Source organism: Amblyomma americanum, chromosome 9 (assembly GCF_052857255.1).
Source record: "Amblyomma americanum isolate KBUSLIRL-KWMA chromosome 9, ASM5285725v1, whole genome shotgun sequence".
NCBI lineage: Eukaryota > Metazoa > Arthropoda > Arachnida > Ixodida > Ixodidae > Amblyomma > Amblyomma americanum.
In genome coordinates, this window is record NC_135505.1 from 147,152,420 (window position 1) to 147,171,151 (window position 18,732).

An 18,732-nucleotide genomic window follows, 5' to 3' on the forward strand; every position below is an offset into this window, starting at 1 on the left:
GGTTATGCTTCGCTAAGTATGGGAGTCATGGTTTCCAGGTTCGTGCAATTAGTGTGGTTCCAAGTTTTACGGTTTCACGTACGGACACGCGGCAACAGCAGCGTACTGCAGTGAGAAACTTCTTTCTGCGCGGCGCTGCGTCAGTTTCGATTTTGAATCGGCGGGCTGAATGAAGTGGTTTCGGCGTTTCGACCCGCCGCGGTGGCTCAGTGGTTAGAGCGCTCGGCTACTGATCCGGAATTCCCGGGTTCGAACCCGACCGCGGCGGCTGCGTTTTTATGGAGGCAAAACACTAAGGCGCCCGTGTGCTGTGCGATGTCAGTGCACGTTAAAGATCCCCAGGTGGTCGAAATTATTCCGGAGTCCTCCACTACGAGCACCTCTCTCTTCCTTTCTTCTTTCACTCCCTCCTTTATCCCTTCCCTTACGGCGCGGTTCAGGTGTCCAATGATATATGAGATACTGCGCCATTTCCTCCCCCCCCCCCAAAAAAAAAACAATTATTATTATTATTATTCGGTCAGGGGTTTCAGCTCATAAGCACTGCGCAAATATCTTAGCTAAATTCCAAGAAGCGCTACAATAAAAAAGGGCATGCACAATAACATCCTAGTTAGAAGACATCATCTGGGTGCGATATATGCCCTTGAATATTGTTATCGATGATAGAGAGTTTAAGCCGCGCCGTACGGCACTATACGGCAACTGCTGCCGTACGTATGGCGGCAGTTTACCGTTGCACAGCCATGCACGGCAATGTACCATTGCCGTTGCAAGCCTGGCAATGGTAACAACGGTACCGCAGTAATATTTGAACTTGGCTACTTGGCTTGTTTTTGGCTACTTTTGAAATCGACGTTAGGACAGAATCATATATAATAATGGACCTTTTTTTTTTCGCCAACGGTTATACATTTTTGCTTGAGTACGTCAGACTGCCACGTGTAAACCCCAGTATTCTGCGGTGCCTACCCTTTTGTCGAAATTTTACCTCTAATAATTTCATACTTGTCAGTAAAAAAGTTCTCAGTTTTCAGCTAAGCTCCTGTGTTCACTTATGTACGTAGTAGTAGTAGTAGTAGTAGTAGTAGTAAGTGGTTTTTATTAAAATAATAATAAAAATGAAGGAAAAGATTTTTGCTAGCCCCGGCATCTACCATCTGCCTGAGCTGGGGCAGCGGAAATAAAGGGTAGCAGGCAGAATGGAGAAATGACAGAGTCCGAAACCTCAACCCAGTTATGCAGTGCTGATAAGTAGGTTTGCTTAGAACCAGCAATAATACATGCACCATTTCTATTCACTCAATGCGCCTCAGCTAAGTAAGGAAGTGACCTAAGTCGTCCATTACGCTTAGCAATGAGGAGGTTTATTTTCTAATATGATTTCTGTAGGTCTTAGGTGGTTGTTTCTGTCGTTTTTCGTTATTGCCTTTGGCCATGAAAGGACGCGAGAGAGCATTTTGGCGCAAACAGGCAGGTTACGTGTGAACGGGTACACAGATCAACTCATTTCCAGGGCAGCGGAGAAACTTCTTAGGCAGCTCAAGAATGGGGCTCAGCCGAAAGAAGCCAAAAAGAAGAAAAACCCGGCTGTGGTCCCGTATGCACACTGCTTGTCACTTGGGCTGAAAAAAGTTGCGGGCAGATACGACGTTGATGTCGTCTTTTCTGCACCTAGAAACCTTAGCGCAATGTGCAAACAGGTGAATCGGAGGCACTACGGCAAGAGCAAGAGGGATGCTTGTCAAGTGCGTCATGTGTTGCCATCTATACCTTGCGAGGTAGGGGTGGTATACCAGGTCCCCTTCTCTTGCGGTGCCATGTACATTGGCCAGACTGGCAGGTGCGTTAACAAACGCTTGATGGAGCATGAAACCACCAGGGAAAATGACCCCCTGTCTCACACAGGCTCCCACAGCAGGCAATGTCAATGCAGGCATGAAAAGGATCATGCAGAAAGGAGAGCTAAAGGGGACCCCCTTGCCCAGGCGTCTTTCCAGTGCAAAAAGTGCCAATGTGTTCCCGATTATGAGAACACGCGCATCCTGTTCCGACATAATAAATTAACACGCGAGGTAATGGAGGCTCTTTATATTCACCACAACGGCACAAAATGTATCAGCAGCCCTTCCATAACGTTATCCGAGAGAGAATTGAGCTATCTGACCTCCCACGTGCCTTCCAGATAACTTTTGTTGATTGATAAGTAGTTCACTGTTTGTATTTATACGCTTTTCGTTCTGCAATAAAAAAACCAGTTGATAGTCAGCGCCTGTTTGTGCTAGTCCTTCGTCTTGTGTCCCGTTAGTGTTGCGCTGAGAGCGAAAATAGGAGTTTTATGGTTTTATGGAGGTTTAACCTCACATTGCGAGGTTTTGAGGGACGCCGTAGTGAAGGGCTCCGGAAATTTCGACCACCTGGGGTTCTTTAACGTGCACTTACATCGCACAGAACACGGGCCTCTAGAATTTCGCCTCCATCGAAATTCGACCGCCGTGGCCGGGATCGAACCCGCGTCTTTTGGGTCGCAAGTAGAAGTGAGGAAGACGATGGTAAAAATAGGAAAATCCCCTTTGTGGGCATGTGCCATTTTATGAGGACAACACCAGCAACAATAGGACAGAATAAATCGGGAAAAACTAAGAGGGCCCTGTTCTAGATATCTATAAATAAGTGAACGTATCAGCACCCTTCACAGAAGGGTCAAGAAGCCATTTCACTCGCCGATGCTGAGAAAGCTGCTTGCCGTTTTCGTACGTGTCCTGGGGATTAGAAAAAAAAACAACCAAGAACCGTTCCTCGACTTTGTCGAAGCTCGGCCAATGCCACTGCGTAAGCGCTGCCGGCGTCCGGAAACATCTGCGCTAATACGTCTCCGCTATGCTAAATCTCTCTCTGATAAGTAACACGACGCATAAAGCCGCAAGAACGCATAAAGACGCCACGGGAATTCGGCGCGCTAAGGTTCTGAGGATAGCAAACACAAAGCGCATATATCTGCATACAAAGCCGCGCAACGACCGTTAAGTTTATTATGAGCTCCCAGTTGGCACCAGTGGCGCTCAACCGTTGTGAAGAGGTATATAATTTTTTTTAACAAACATTTGGTGGTGCAAACGTTAAGCACGCCTGCGTACATGGTGGCGCTAACGACTGCTATCAGAAAAACACTCTCAGTTCATGGTGTATCACAATGCAGGCCTCCCGAGGAAGCACCGAGACCCGTGCGCTGCAGCAATCACCAGGAGAATATTTGCAGTAGGTAAACCCATTTAACACCCAAAAATGAAAGGGAAACGTTTTCACTAAATTGACAGTTGCATGTGGTAGCGGTATGTATAGATGGCATAATGTCTTCAAAGGTGCAGATCGGTCTGTACGTATAAGTTGCAAAGGAAAGTGTCTCGGCGTGTGCAGGGACAGCAGTATTCAGCGGGTCTGGCAGTTCGTGAGCCGACGGACCATATATGCGAGCCCGCAGTTCGAAGAACGGCGCGATCATGAGTTATAAAGTGGTGTAACAAAAGGGCTGGGAGACCCGCATGCCTACACTTTAAGCACAAATGACCCTATGGGGGAGTAAAAGATTGCTAAACCTATATTAACCAAAGCGAAAGCTTTAAAGGCAGCCTCTGGGCGAGCTACCACTGGATGGTCGGATTGGGCCTGTCGTCTTTGCAACCTTTGAGACGCAGGCAGTTCACGAGGCGTCTCGCCTGAATCATTCATGACGACTGTTGCCGTTAAATTGTCGAGAGCTGTTGCAATCGGTCGGCACCGGCTGGGCGGAAGCGGAGGCTGTCAAAACAGAGCGAGCGCACGGCTCCGCGGCGTAGCTGCGGTTGAGTGACGTCATGGTTGTCACGTGACTAGGAAGAGGCGAGCGCTCGGTTTCGGCGGCAGCGGCAATGGCTGAGTGACGTCACAGCTATCAAGTGGTTTCTCCTCAAACTCGCGCGCACGGCGCACACGGTGAAGAAGCTACTGAGGGGAGGAGTAAAATCTCTCGCTTTTAAAAGGGAGTAAGAGGTCCTCTAGAGCACTTCCTAATAGGGGCATAGTATGCTGTTCAATTCAGGGATAGATTTCAGTTACTGAAATACGGAACACTTACGGTAGCCAATGGAAGCAGATTATTCCCTCTGCAAAGCGTGCGATTTCTCGCAGTTATCGAGATTTTAACCGAGGATTGAACCTCCCCTAATTCCTAACCTCGACACCACTGGTGCAGCGGTCGAAAGTCTCGTTCCAATTATACCTGCATCAAGTTACTAAGATTTGCATTCCGTATATTTAGTGATCGAAATCAGCCCAAGGCTTGGGCGGCGTACCCTGATTTATTTGGGAGCTCGCTAAAGGACCATTTACTTTCTTATAAGTGTGTAAGCTATGCTAATGTTTACAGAGTAAGGCGACTTGGCGTTCAGCTTTGCCCTTTAGGACGATGATTTTGAGCCACAGACTGTTTTTCGACGCTGTAAGGGATCGGTGATGCGCGGGGTCCTGTCTCAGCGCCCCCCCCCCCCCCCCCCCCCTTTCGGCAGCAGGCGGCGGCGGGGCGCACTCTGAAAGCTGAAAAGAAGCGTCCTTCAACAAGCACCCGGGCAGCAGGGCAGCAGCGGGTCGCGCGCTTTGTCCCCCCCCCCCCCCCCCCCACCCCCCGGGCTGTTCGCGCCAGACGTGCAAGAAGCGGTAAGTGCTGTAGAGCCACTCCACACGCCGGCGGTCGCCCTCGTTTTGACAGACACCAGACGCGACGCGACCTTGCGACGAACGTCTTGTTTGGAACATTTGGAAAAATGAGTCTTCTCAACGAGGGGGGCAATAAAAATGGCGAATGGTCGGCGACGGCGCAGCCAGCCGGTGTGCTGCGATGGCACCAGCGCCAGAGAGCATTGTGTACAGAGTAGGGTGACTTGGCGTTGAACTTTGCCCTTTAGTACGATGATTAGGGCCATTTTGAGCCGCAGACTGTTTTTCGACGCTTCTAAATTAGTACGAAAGACTACTTTCGGCTGTCTGGACCACGAGATCGCCCAACGCAGCTTTCTGGCAGAGAAGTCTTATTTCAGATAGAGACTTAGAAGCTTTGTGGGGAGCCAGATGTCTTTACACTGGTTGGAGAACAAAATGGCGTCTCCTGGCCGAACCCCCCCCCCCCCCCATACACACACACACTCTCCTAACCTTATATTTACCTTAGGCCACCTCACTTACCCGGTTGCCTCTTATAGACTACTTGTAGAATCTTAGTTGTATAGTTTCGAAGTCAGAATACGACGTCCAGGTTCTCGGACCTGCACTGGTGTTCACTGGCGTTTGCGTTGACAACGTTCTGTAGACTCCGATGATTTTTAGGAAAGGAGGGGCGCATAGCTGGCTCCCCAAGTTAGTGGACGCCTCAATCGCGCTTTGAGGTACGTGGCGGTGTTGAGAGAGATGTGGGCTGCATGCATAAGCGATGACAACGTTGTCGCAGACACGCGGCGCTGCCGCAATAGGTCATATCGTTCATTGGGTGACCAACCTCTCGCGATCAACCTCTCGCGATCAACCATTTAACTGCTACCTGCCACGGTGGCTGGGTCGGCGCGTTGCCTATCCAGTGTGCGGAACGCACTCAACATTAGACCCCAAGCCGCGTCTACTTGCCAGATACATCATAGATTTAGCTCTCTATAACCAGGTTCAGCAGTAGTTAAACAGCAGCAATTTTTTTATAGAAACGATGGCTCGGACAAACGCATAGTCGCGAATTAAAACGGAAACTGGCGCAAACGTTCCAGCTCATCACTGAACACGCTGCCGAGCTTTCGTCGCAGCAATGAAATCAGTTATGACGAACTAAACAAGCAAGAGACTCTACAAATGTCTACCCCGAACTAAACAAGCAAGATACTACAAATCGACACCATACTACGCAAAGCGTACAAAACGGCGCTCAAACTTCCAATGTCAGCAGCAACTGAAAAGCTAATGGCACTGGGAGTATCGAACACCTTCGACGAACTACGAGAAGCGCAACGTAGTGCGCTACTAGACAGACTCACTCAAACCAGAACGGGAAGACACCTACTGGAGAAATTAGGGCTACTCCTGTGCACACAAAAAGGACAAGGAACAGATTAATAATGAAGACCTGCAGAAACAACACCCGGGTAAGACCCAATAGCCAGACACGTGGACCCTAATGTACGCTATGAAAGACGACAAGTCAGAGTCCGAACGCCCAGCAGGGAATTCAGCGACAGTCCCAGCGTGGTCTACACGGAAGCTGCAAAGTACCGATACCAACGCAAAATGATCGCCGTTGTAACACACGAAGGAGGGAAAGAAATAACCAGCGCAACGATAAGCAACCCAGGCATAGAGGCAGCTGAAGATGCCGCCATTGCTCTGGAAATATCGCACGGAAACGCAACAGGACAGAACCTCACTTCAGTCACGGACTCCAGACAAGCATGCAGAAACTACACAAGAGGTAGGGTCGAAAGCATCGCCAATTATATTCTACACACGACGAGAAGACACATAAACAATAACATATAGTATGGGTTCCGGGACATGAGGGGATGAGGGGCAACGTGGCAGCGGACGAGTTAGTTCGAGGGTACGTCAACCGAGCAGACTCAACACTCTGCACCACGGGCACCTTTGATCCTGTTACCCCCATGTACTCAGACATGCTGGATCATTACAGGGGTCAGCGGAAAAGCTACCCAGCCCCACACAAAAGGCTAACCAAAGAGGATGCGGTAGACTGGCGCTGACTACAAACCGGTACCTACCCGCACCTGCACAAACTACACAAGATTTTCCCTACACAATATGCAGACGAATGCCCGTGGTGCCAGGGTAAACCTACACTAGAGCATGCCACATGGGCCCGACCTAAGGCAGACTTAGAGCCTACAATAGACCACCCGAGTGTGACGCAGTGGGAGCACTTGCTGGCCAGCCAGGACTAGTGTTTCTGTAGAGGAGCATATACAGGAACACTAGCCAGGACGAGGAAGCGTACGCTTTCTCGTACGCCGAGCCACGCTGGCAGCTGTCAAGTGCGGCATCGTGAACCGAGGATCGACCACGGCGCCCAGTGACCTGTAAAGGTCAAGAACACTTTAAGTTTGTCGCCAATAAAGTTTTTTCCACCCATGCAGTTATGCGACCGGCTAGACGGCACTCTATAAATGAACTCTTAGTCCCTCCTCCGCCATATGTTATTCCCGTGTTCCTCTTGGTCGGAAAAAAGTAAACAAATCATCAAACTCCAGCAGCAGGTGGAGAAACAAGGTCTAAACCTTGAAGCAGCTCTAAAAGCCACATACTTCCCCAGCCTAAAGCAGGAACCACTACCGAACTACGAAAGAACCCCAAGTCCAGATTTGGATGCTGCCATCACAGTCACAGAGGCGGAGGTATGGGCTGCCGTGGGGCGGCTTCGCACCACATCAGCCCTATAGGTCTCTATGGAAGAACTAAAAAAGCGCTCCGAAATTTAGACGCCAAATCATTACCCGCTCTCACTATAGGTACAAGAATCAACAATGGGAGCATGGCACACTGCCCCTGGAATGGCAATTAGCTAAGGTAACTTTCATCCCCAAGACTATATACAGGCCTTTAGACCTTAAGAATATGCGACCCAACTCTCTCACCTCCTGCACCGGTAAACTCATAAAGCACGTGATCTTAAATCGACATAACCGCTACATGGAGAAAAACCAACACTCCCACCCTCCATGGTTGGCTTCCGAGCGGGACTGCGAACTCAAGACGTCATGTTACAACTTAAGGAGGATGTGCTCAATCCCGTTTCCCCCCACATCACCACAGCTATACCCTTGCATTAGACCTGACGAAGGCTTTCGATAATGTTACTCACTACTCCATTTTGCAATCACTGAGCGACCTAAAACTGGGCTCTCGAACGCACGACTATGTTGCTGCCTTTCTTAGCAAAAGGTCCGTCTGCCTACAGTTAGGCAAAGTCAAAAGCTACTCTTTCACGCTAGGAAGCAAGGGAACGCCTTAGGGAGCAGTTTTGACCACTTTTCTTAATTCTCAACGTTAATCTTGCCCCGTTAGCGCGGGATCTTGTCAAAATTCCTTCTGTCTACCACTCCTTGGACGCGGATGACATCAGCATCTGGGTCAAAGCGGCAACCATGGCGAAATCGAATCCAAGCTTCAGCTGGCCGATGACATTGTTGCTACGCGTGCCAGCAGCATTGGTCTAAGCATGCTGAGCGGCTGAATCTGAACTCCTAGTCATGGACCTAAAAGAACGACCCCCCGAAGAGTCGCGCAGATGACATCCCCATCCGCAGGGTCAGTAGAACCAACATTTTAGGTCTCAATATTTCTGACATCGGCTCCAACGCCGAGACCATAAAATTAATTCGTGCTGCGATTCTCAATACGACGCCACTAAATAAGCGTATAAAATGAAAAATTGGTTTTCGTGGGAAAGGAAATGGCGCAGTGAATGTCTCACATATGTCGGTGGACACCGGAGCCGCGCCGTAAGTGTAGGGATAAAGGAGGGAATGCGAGAAGAAAGGAAGAAAGAGGTGCCGTAGTGGAGGTTTCCAGAATAATTTAGACCTTTTCCTGTTTGGATCTGCATTCAACCGTGGCCAATTCCCCACCGTGGGCATGCGCCACCGTATTTGAAGCACCACCAACAACAACAACAACAATTTCGACCTGTGTCTTAACCAGTCCTCCTCAGTGGGTATGTGCCCGCATTGTTCGAGGCCAACCAACCAATAATTTCGACAACCTGGTGATCTTTAACGTGGTTTGATTTATGGTTTAAGGGGGTTTAACGTCCCAAAGCGACTCACGCTATGAGGGACGCCGTAGTGGAGGGCTACGGATAATTTCGACCACCTGGGGTTCTTTAACGTGCACTGACGTTGCACAGTACACGGGCCTCTAGAATTTCGCCTCCATCGAAATTCGACCGACGCGGCCGTCTTCACACAGCAAACGGCGCCTTTTGCGTTTCGCCTCCGTCGAAACGCGGCCGCCGCGGTCGGGTTCTAACCCGGAAACTCCGGCCCAGTAGACGATATCGTTTTAACCACTGAGCCACAGCGGCGCATAAGCGTATCGCCAATCGCGCGACATCGCGGCATGAAGAAAGCAGACGCACGCTCTGCTCCGTAAATCAACGCCCACTGAGAAAAGCCTTCAACCAGGGGTGCAAATTAACACCCTGGGAGAGCGGGTAGAAACGCACCTCATAAGCCAGTACCATATACCCGCCGCGGTGGCTCAGTGGTTAGGGCGCTCGGCTGCTGACCCGAAGTTCCCGGGCTCGAACCCGACAGCGGCGGCTGCCTTTTTATGGAGGCGAAACGCTAAGGCGCCCGTGTGCTGTGCGATGTTGGCGCACGTTAAAGATCCCCAGGTGGTCGAAATTATTCCGGAGCCCTCCACTACGAGCACCTCTCTCTTCCTTTGCTTTTACGGCGCGGTTCAGGTGTCCAACGATATATGAGACAGATACTGCGCCATTTCCTTCCCCCCAAAAAACCAATTAAAAAATTTCACTCCCTCCTTTATCCCTTCCCTTACGGCGCGGTTCAGGTGTCCAACGACATACGAGACAGATACTGCGCCATTTCCTTTCCCCCAACCCAATTATTTATTATTTGCGAAAGCAACACTACGCCAGCCAGGCAGCCAGCTCGGCTCGTCGCGTGGTCGCACTTCAGCCGTATGCCGTGACGTTGTCTAGCAACGCCGCAGCCGCGCTCCAACAGATGGCGCCGCCGTCGACGCCGCTACCGTCGCCGCCAGCTCCACCAGATGTGCGCCGCTGGGGTAGAGGGAGGAGGTGTCGCCTCGCGGGGTGTGTGTGTATATATATATACACACAGGCGAAGCGCGTCGAATATCGCATATCGCGTCGTCGGTTCGGATCCCACCGGCGGCATGGTTGTTTTTTTTCCTGCTTCTTTATGTAATTTTCTTTAAAGAAAAAGCTAATTGATTGGTACTAGATATTTAAAAAAAAAGAAATAGAAACATTCCCCTGTGCACTTTGGTTTCGGTGACTGTTGGCTTCCTTAATATGTTTGTCAAACGAGCCCCTCACTTCATTTGTCTTCTCTGCTAATATATATATATATATATATATATATATATATATATATATATATATATATATATATATATATATATATATATATGCGCTTCGCCTCAGTGTATACCTGTACCTGATTTAATATCTCCTGCGGTTCCTTGGAACCAAGATATTAAACTTATTTTTGGAATATGGCGGAGCGCTTGGCTTTAAGCTCTGGCACGGGTCGGCACCGTATTGCACTGCCTCCGGGATCGGCCCGAGGTATATAAGCGCGGCAGCGAGCGTGGCTCGGCTTGAGCCAGTAGGCAGGCCCGTGCACTTTCCTTTTCTTTCTACCTATGAGCAAAAGCAGCAGCAGCAGTATTGTAGTCGTTATGGAGAGCGCGAAAGAGACGCAACGACAGAACGAAGCGAGGAAGAGACAACGCGCTCAAGAGACGCCCGAAGAACGCGCCGCACGACTCGAGAAGCATCGTAACGAAGATGCGGCTAGAAGTCGTGCCACGTCGTCCCGGAGTGCCTCTTCAACTGAGGAAGAGACCGGTTTTAGTTCTCGAGAGCGTCGGAATGAGACGCTGCGTAGACGACGTGCCGAGGAAACGAAGCGTTCGCAATTACATTTGGGTTAAACAGAGGTAAACCACAGCCAGTTTTTTTTAAGTCAGTAGCATAGACTCTCACATACAGAAACCGGCCAAATTCTCCTGCGCCGACTTGGAATAAACCTCCCCGGCAATACCTCGGACACGCGAACTCCTCACACCCACTGCTGTCAATAATAACCTCTACATTCCGCCTCTTCCCAAAAATACCCCCCCCCCCCCCCCGCCCCCGTGGCATGATCGACAGAGACGGAAACACAAGGCTTTGCACAATAACTATCGTCTTCATGCCTTGGCTCCTCAGCTATGCTCATGGTTTGACCTCTAGCTGCTTGCGGTCCCGCTGAACTCTAGATACATTCAAGGTCAAACTTGCGGCTTCGCTGACGGCTCGAAATGCTGGAGTAGTGAAGCTTTTTGCTTCAAAAAATTTTAAGCGCTCAGAAACGACAACGACGAACAGCTTCGGAGCGCGTGCGCTCGCAGTGGAAAAAAAAATGCAGTTCTATCCCGCGGTCCTGTCGCGTGCGGATGTTCGGGACGCTGGCTGCCCTGACGAGCCCCCTGAGCTGACTACCAGGAGCGTTGCGATGGGTAGGTTTCACGCTTGCGCCGCGGGCAGGTCAGAGCGTTCAGCATACGCGAGGCGTGCGGATGTTCGGGACGCTGGCTGCCCTGACGAGGCCCCTGAGCCGACTACCAGGAGCGTTGCGATGAGTAGGTTTCACGCTTGCGCCGCGGGCCGGTCAGAGCGTTCAGCATACGCGAGGCGTGCGGTTGTTCGGGACGCTGGCTGCCCTGACGAACTCCCTGAGCCGACTACCAGGAGCGTTGTGATGGGTAGGTTTCACGCTTGCGCCGCTGGCCGGTCAGAGCGTTCAGCATACGCGAGGCGTGCGGATGTTCGGGACGCTGGCTGCCCTGACGAGCCCCCTGAGCCGTCTACCAGGAGCGTTGCGATGGGTAGGTTTCACGCTTGCGCCGCGGGCAGGTCAGAGCGTTCAGCATACGCGAGGCGTGCGGATGTTCGGGACGCTGGCTGCCCTGACGAGCCCCCTGAGCCGACTACCAGGAGCGTTGCGATGAGTAGGTTTCACGCTTGCGCCGCGGGCCGGTCAGAGCGTTCAGCATACGCGAGGCGTGCGGTTGTTCGGGACGCTGGCTGCCCTGACGAACTCCCTGAGCCGACTACCAGGAGCGTTGTGATGGGTAGGTTTCACGCTTGCGCCGCGGGCCGGTCAGAGCGTTCAGCATACGCGAGGCGTGCGGATGTACGGGACGCTGGCTGCCCTGACGAGCTCCCTGAGCCGACTACCAGGAGCGTTGCGATGAGTAGGTTTCACGCTTGCGCCGCGGGCCGGTCAGAGCGTTCAGCATACGCGAAGCGTGCGGATGTTCGGGATGAACACGCTGTTCGGAATGTACACGCTAAAGACAAAAATCAACGGAGTCAACTTTTCGGAATCTTTAACGTGCAGTGACGTCGCACAGACCACGAGCGCCTTTTGTGTTTCGTCACAATCCCAACGCAGCCGCTGCGTCCGGGTTTGAAATCGGGTACACCGGCTCAGTAGCCAAGGGTTCTTGAACCACCGCGGCGGGTCACAAAAAAACGCGAAATTTGGTACACGAGTGAGGGTAAAGGTGGAAGCTGGCAGTACGGGAAGGAAATTCGATGCGCCGGATCGCTCCGCTGTCCTTGCAGCGAACGGGTTAGGGAAAGAAATCGTAAATTGTAACCCACCGCCGTGGCTCAGGGGTTAGGGCGCTCGCATACTGAGCTGGAGAAATCCGGGTTCGAACTTGGCCGCGACGGCCATTGCAGCGCAAAAGGCGCCCGTGTGCTGTGCGACGTCAGTGCACGTTAAGGATCTCTAGTTGGTAGAAATTATTCCGGAGCTCTCTACTACGGCACCTCTTTCTCTCCCTCCCACCTCCATTCCTTCCTTCACGGTTCGGTTGAAAGTGTCCACCGAGAAGTGACTTTTACTGCAACTCTACTCAATGGGGAAATAATACTACACGCCCATGTGCTATGTCTGATAGAAAAAAATTAATGTGGATTAACTCGAGCTAATGCAGGATATACAAAGCGAAAGATGTCTGCGTTCACTGTGTTTATTGGCGTTGGCGTTGGCAATATTCTAGACGGCGATGGCTTTGAGGAAATAATTGTTTTTTGGGGGGGAAAGGAAATGGCGCAGTATCTGTCTCATATCGTTGGACACCTGAACCGCGCCGTAAGGGAAGGGTAAAGGAGGGAGTGAAAGAAGAAAGGAAGAGAGAGGTGCCGTAGTGGAGGGCTCCGGAATAATTTCGACCACCTGGGGATCTTTAACGTGCACTGACATCGCACAGCACACGGGCGCCTTAGCGTTTTGCCTCCATAAAAACGCAGCCGCCTCGGTCGGGTTCGAACCCGGGAACTCCGGATCAGTAGTCGAGCAAAGGAAGGGCGCATAACTGGCTCCCTGGCTATGACGACGCCTCATTCGTGCTTTGATACATAAGGCGGTGGTGAGAGAGAGATGTGGCCTGAATGCATTAGCGCTGACAGCGTTGTGGCTTACATGCGGCACTGCAGCAATAGCTACGCCGCAGCGTTCATTTGGTGATGAATCTCTCGCGATCGAACATTAACTGCATGCTACCTCCCAGTGTGGCAGGGGGGGCGCGCTGCCTATCCAGTGTGCCGAACGCAATAAAAGCAGGCTTCTGCAGTAGTTGGTGGATCAGTGGTTAGGGCGCTCGGCTACTGATCCGGAGTTCCCGGGTTCGAACCCGACCTCTGTGGCTGAGTTTTTATGGAGGGAAAACGCTAAGGCTCCCGTGTTCTGTGCGATGTCAATGCACGTTAAAGATCCCCAGGTGGTCGAATTTATTCCGGAGCCCTCCACTACAGCACCTCTTCCTTTCTTCTTTCACTCCCACCTTTATCTTTTCCTTTACGGCGCGGTTCAGGTGTCCAACGATATATGCGACAGATACTGCGCCATTTCCTTTCCCCCAAAACCAATTATTATTTGCACTGACCCGCGGAGCGGGTGGTGCGCCTTTCCTTTCGTGAAAATGAACGGCCTTTGCTAAGTTGTCAACGCCAATGAACTGCATAGACGCCATCGGCTCACTTGTTTGGTTTGGTTTTTGAGTAAAGGAAATGGCACAGTAGCCGTCTCACATATATCGGTGGACACCCGAACCGCGCCATAAAGGAAGGGATAAAGGACATAGGGAAAGAAGAAAGAGAAAACTGAAAATTGAAAGTTGGATTTTGAGGAAAGGCGCGGCGCTGCGCAGCGGCGGAACACCTGTGACTTGGTGGTACTAGTTGCGTATGCGCAGTTGTGACTAGGGAGCGAGCGAGAGGAAAATATCCGCGGCGAGGCGCTCGTTGTGACGTCATGTGCCTCCTCGGAGTACCGCCACAGCGAAATCGCAAGTTCGCGGCCAGTAAGGCTTTCGCATAAAAAAAAGAACGCTTAAGCTTCGCCTTTAAGAGCGGGACGCGACAGCGTGTTGCAGCACTGCCAGGGACTCCACGGAACGCCATTGCCCGTTCGGCGCGACGACTTGCCCGTTAGACAAGTCGCTCTGCTATGTACGGTGAAACGGACGCGCGGAGCGGCAAACCACGTAGAAGCGCTGCCAGGCGCCTTGCCGAAACGCGCGGGACTCAAGTTGAAGTCGTCGTTCGTCGGCACATTGTTCTCGACAAACCCGATGCCCCGAACGCCAGCATAGCTTCCGCGCCGAACGAACGAACAGCAAGCCGCAAGCTTCGTGGTGAACGCGCTTTGGATGTGCGCTGCGTTGTTCGCCGCTCACCGCGTGATTCCTGCGTGCCCGCACGGCCCCACTGCGCCCGAACGAGAGATGTGTCAGACGCGTCACTTCCTTTCCTTAAAATCAATTTGCATTTCATTTTCCTTTGCTTACGTCGCGGTTACAGTGTCCACAGGAATATGTGAGACAGGCCTCATTTCCTTTCCTCAAAAACAATTTTTATTTCATTTTCCTTCCCTTGCGGCGCGGTCCGGACTGTCCACCGAAATATGTGACAGTCGTCCCTTCCTTTCCTTGCGCTGCCGTCGCGCGCTATCTGTCGGGGCAGTGGCGTACATTGCGAGGAGGAGGAGCAGGCATTTTTCGCTCACGGCCGACGCCGACGACACCGGCTTTTCTGCGACACGAGCTCCTTGACGCTGTCGCGTTAAAAATTCCAAGCCCTCTATTACGGCCCCCCTTGAATCGCATAGTGGTAGAGAGGTCACGTTACCTAGTGAAGTCTTCGCAACCAGGCCACTGTAGCAGGTGGCAACCTATAGTCTCTGGATTGTGAGCACCCTGTCCACCGTGGCAGGTCATACTTTTCAACGCGTACACACAGATCATGTGTGATCACATGACCTGGCACTTTGCTTCGACCCAACTGTGTCACCAGACGGCGCCAAACGAGCCGACGAACTCCTTTTGCTTCGTATAATACGAGAAAATTTGTTTTGAGGAAAGGAAATGACGCAGTAAGTGTCTCGCATACATCTCACGAGCTAGACTGTTTTAGCCCATTTCCTCTGAAGCAAATCTAACTGCTTGTCGGTATACCGCGTGTGTAACGCATGCCTTAATTCTGTGTTGCTGGAGTCGTTCTACGTGTGTACTCTTGCCAAGCAGAGCGGTGTGTGTCACTTGAAATGCAGGTGGATGGCGCTAACTTTCGTAGGTTTCTCTACACTGTAAGCCCCAAAAAGAACCGATCTACAACGTAGCGAACTGTTGCAGTGCCTGGGCTTTTTTTCTTTTCTTTTTTTAACTGTACACTCTAAAGAAGTCTTGACTGGTAGTCGACATGGATCCGGAGCCCTTCACTACGGCGTCTCGTGCCATATGCAACTTTGGGAGGTAAATCCCACACAGCATGCCGTGCCAAATCTACAGTGTGTTGTTATGCCAGTTTGACCTGAAAATGTTTCCTTGTTCCGACGGATGAACTATATATTTCCGATCGGTTGAAACGACAACGACCGCTCGTCCCTTTGCAGCCTACGGTGGAAGCTCCAACTACCTGATGGGCATGACGGATCCGCGCTTTGACCCCAGAATGAACCCTCTAGCCGACTGGAGCGACCTCATGGCTGTGCGGGCTGGCCGGGAAGTTCTGATGGGGCTCAAGTACCCGGCCGACGAAACGCGTCGCTCGCTGTACGCTTCCTGGCTAAGGGTGCTCGCCTCCAACCAGTGGCACGACTCCTTCGACGGCCTCATGCTGGAGTGCCTCGCAGCGACGCCGTCACCAACGACCCCGGAACAGCCCCTGTTCGCCAACATGTACTCGGTGCGGCACCCCGCTGACGGACCCATCCCGGACATCCTGGCGTCCGTGCTCAACCTCGGCCAGCTGCCCGATCTGTTCACGGACGAACGGGAACCAGTGGAGCCCCTGCCTACTTCAGCCGGGTTCGTCGATTACCTGGCCGACCTCATCCGCAAGGGCGGCACCAGCCGAGCGGCCCTGGACGAAGCCGGCCTGATAATCGGCTTCTGCAGCCTGGCGCTGGCCGTAGCCGCATCCAAGCCTCCCAAGGAGGTGCGGGCCTTCTTTCGCCACCGACTGAAGAGAGCGCTGGTGGCGGCGGTGCCGACGTCGTTCAACGGGGACATGTTCATACCGAGGAACAGGTTCCTGTGCAAACTCGCCCTCAAGTGTGTCTACGAGTCCGGTGTGATCAAACCTTTCTTCGTGCTTCTGGTGCTGGGCCAATACGCCTACCACCTCAACGTGGAGGCCGCGCCCAGGTAGGAACGGACTTTTTTTTACGCACCTCTGTATAACAGAGCTGTGTCTTTCCGGTACTCACCTATGGGGCAAAAACGTGGAGGCTAATGAAAGCGTTTAGCTTAAATTGACGACAACGCAGCAAGCTATAGAAAGGAAAATCATAGGTTTAACATTAAGAGACGGGAGGATGACAAAGTGGGCCAGGGATCACAGACAAATGACATCGATCCTAGTCATAATCAACAGAAAGAAATGGGCTTGGGCAGGGCATGTAATGCGAAGGCAAGATAACCGATGGTTGTTTAGGGTAACAGAGTGGATTCCAAGAGAAGGCAAGCGTAGCACGGGTTGCAGAAAGTTAGGTGGGTGGTTGAGAGTAAGAAGTTTGCGGAGATAAGGTGGCCGCAGCTGGCATAGGACAGGGTTAATTGGAGAGACATGAGAGAGGCCTTTGTCCTGCCGTGGCGTAATCAGGCTGATGATGATGAAGGTATATAAGAGCCAAAACAGAGGACGAACGGTGATGCTCTGAGAGCGAAGCCTTAAGGAACGGGCTGGCGTTGCGTTGATAACTAACATGAAAACGTCCATTCAACCGGAAGGTCTGTTCACAGCCTTAATTTTGGAAGTTCCAGTGTGCAGACTCTCAGTTGAATCGACTCTGGTATTATGATTCGCAAAGTACATTAGGCTTTAAGCGGACATATTGACTTAATTTTCAGATCGTTACTAGTCCTCTAGGCGTGACGACTGACGTCCTCAGTGTCGTGGAGCCAGCTGCCTGCTTGATTTTTTTTTTTGTTTTCGCGGCCACCAGTTTTAGAGCTGAAAACTAAAAACTTCGCAGGTACACCACATCACCTTATGTGTTGGCAGTGCGATAGCGATAGAAGCCGTTGATGCCTTTCCCGATAGTGACGTCAGTTTTCCGGTATGATGACATTCCTTCCCTTCATCTAAGGGGAATTGTCTGCTCTGGTGAGGTCAGTTTCTCCCGACCAATGAAAATTATCGTGTCTAGTGACGCCACTTCCCCCAGAAAATGGGCTAAATTTGTAAGCGACGAGGCATTTTGGCCTCTTAAGAATGCTATCGCACTAAATGTGACTAACTGCTCGATCTTTCTGTTTCACTCGGGATTTTGTAGTATTAGCTCGCTCTTCTTCCTTTTCCTTTCCGTCTTTCCTTCCTGTGCCTCCATCTCACTTCTTCCCTCCTTCCTCGTTTATCTCCCTCCCGCTTCCTTCTATGCCCTTTCCTACCTTGCTGAGTCATCTGCACTCACGAAACTTAATTTTGCAGCGCTGACATCAGGTTCCTGGAGGAAGGGTTCCTGAACAAGACCAAATACGGCCGCCTCGAAGTGGTCCGGCTCCTGTACGCCGTGCAAAAGCAGAGCGGGCTGGACGCCAAGGAGCTCAACCGGCTCATCCGGTCGTACGGGGCCCTGCGCTCCATAGCCCAGTCCAGCTCCGTCGTCGCCGCGTTCCTGGACCACGCCGAGGAGCCGATGCAGAAGACGAGGCCGTGGTGCCTCGCGCCCAACCCCAGCGCCTGCCTGGACCTAGACCTGTGCGACCACTTGGACTACGCCATCAGGCTGACTGCGCTGCTGGCGCCCCACCCCGAACACAAGTTATGGCGGAGGCCCGAGTTCGCGGTCGTATCCATGTCGCGCATCAAGGAGTCTCTGCTCTGGGCCCGGGTCTTCAGGCGCTACGTTCGAAATAAGAAGAACGAGAACTCGGCGGTGCGTTAAGGAGCGCCCCCTATGGGCATCCCCGCTGCTGCTCTTGCAGTGGGGCATGTTTTGACATGGGGCCCAGATAATGGGCCGACCGTCGTTCTAACACTTTGCCGCGGTGAATTTTGAGTTCCAGCCGGAACTCTGCAGCATCAAGAGGATGCAACCAGTGTGCCACATGACTGCCGCTCCTTGCCGCTTCGGAAATAAAATAGGTGTGCTTCAAGCACCGTGTTGTTCATAAGTTGTTTTCGATACTTTCTCTTCGTTGAGAACAATTTTTTTAGGTAACGACAGAGCTGCAGCTACTGATGCAGCAAATGGACTCTGTAATCGACAGCCTGGCGTGGGCTTTCATACCGTATAGTTCTGATCCAAGGACTGATTTCTAGCGTGCTTGTTGAAGGAAGCTTTCGATAGCGGAGTTCCGCAGCACGCGAGGGCCTAATTATACAACTTACATGCTAGTTTGTCCAAACATTTTTAGATTTGTTCCATATTGTTAGTACTC

At 51.7% G+C, this 18,732-nt stretch overlaps 1 protein-coding gene across 1 annotated transcript; it reads left to right on the forward strand.

The window, feature by feature from the left end:
- Window positions 1-11,677: 11,677 nt before the first annotated feature.
- On the forward strand, window positions 11,678-18,385 carry LOC144105724 (uncharacterized). The gene is made up of 3 exons (XM_077638828.1): window positions 11,678-11,787; window positions 15,741-16,494; window positions 17,780-18,385. Exons 1-3 carry the CDS (start codon window positions 11,784-11,786, stop codon window positions 18,234-18,236), a joined length of 1,215 nt encoding a protein of 404 aa, XP_077494954.1. The 5' UTR covers window positions 11,678-11,783; the 3' UTR covers window positions 18,237-18,385.
- The last annotated feature ends 347 nt before the right edge of the window (window positions 18,386-18,732 follow it).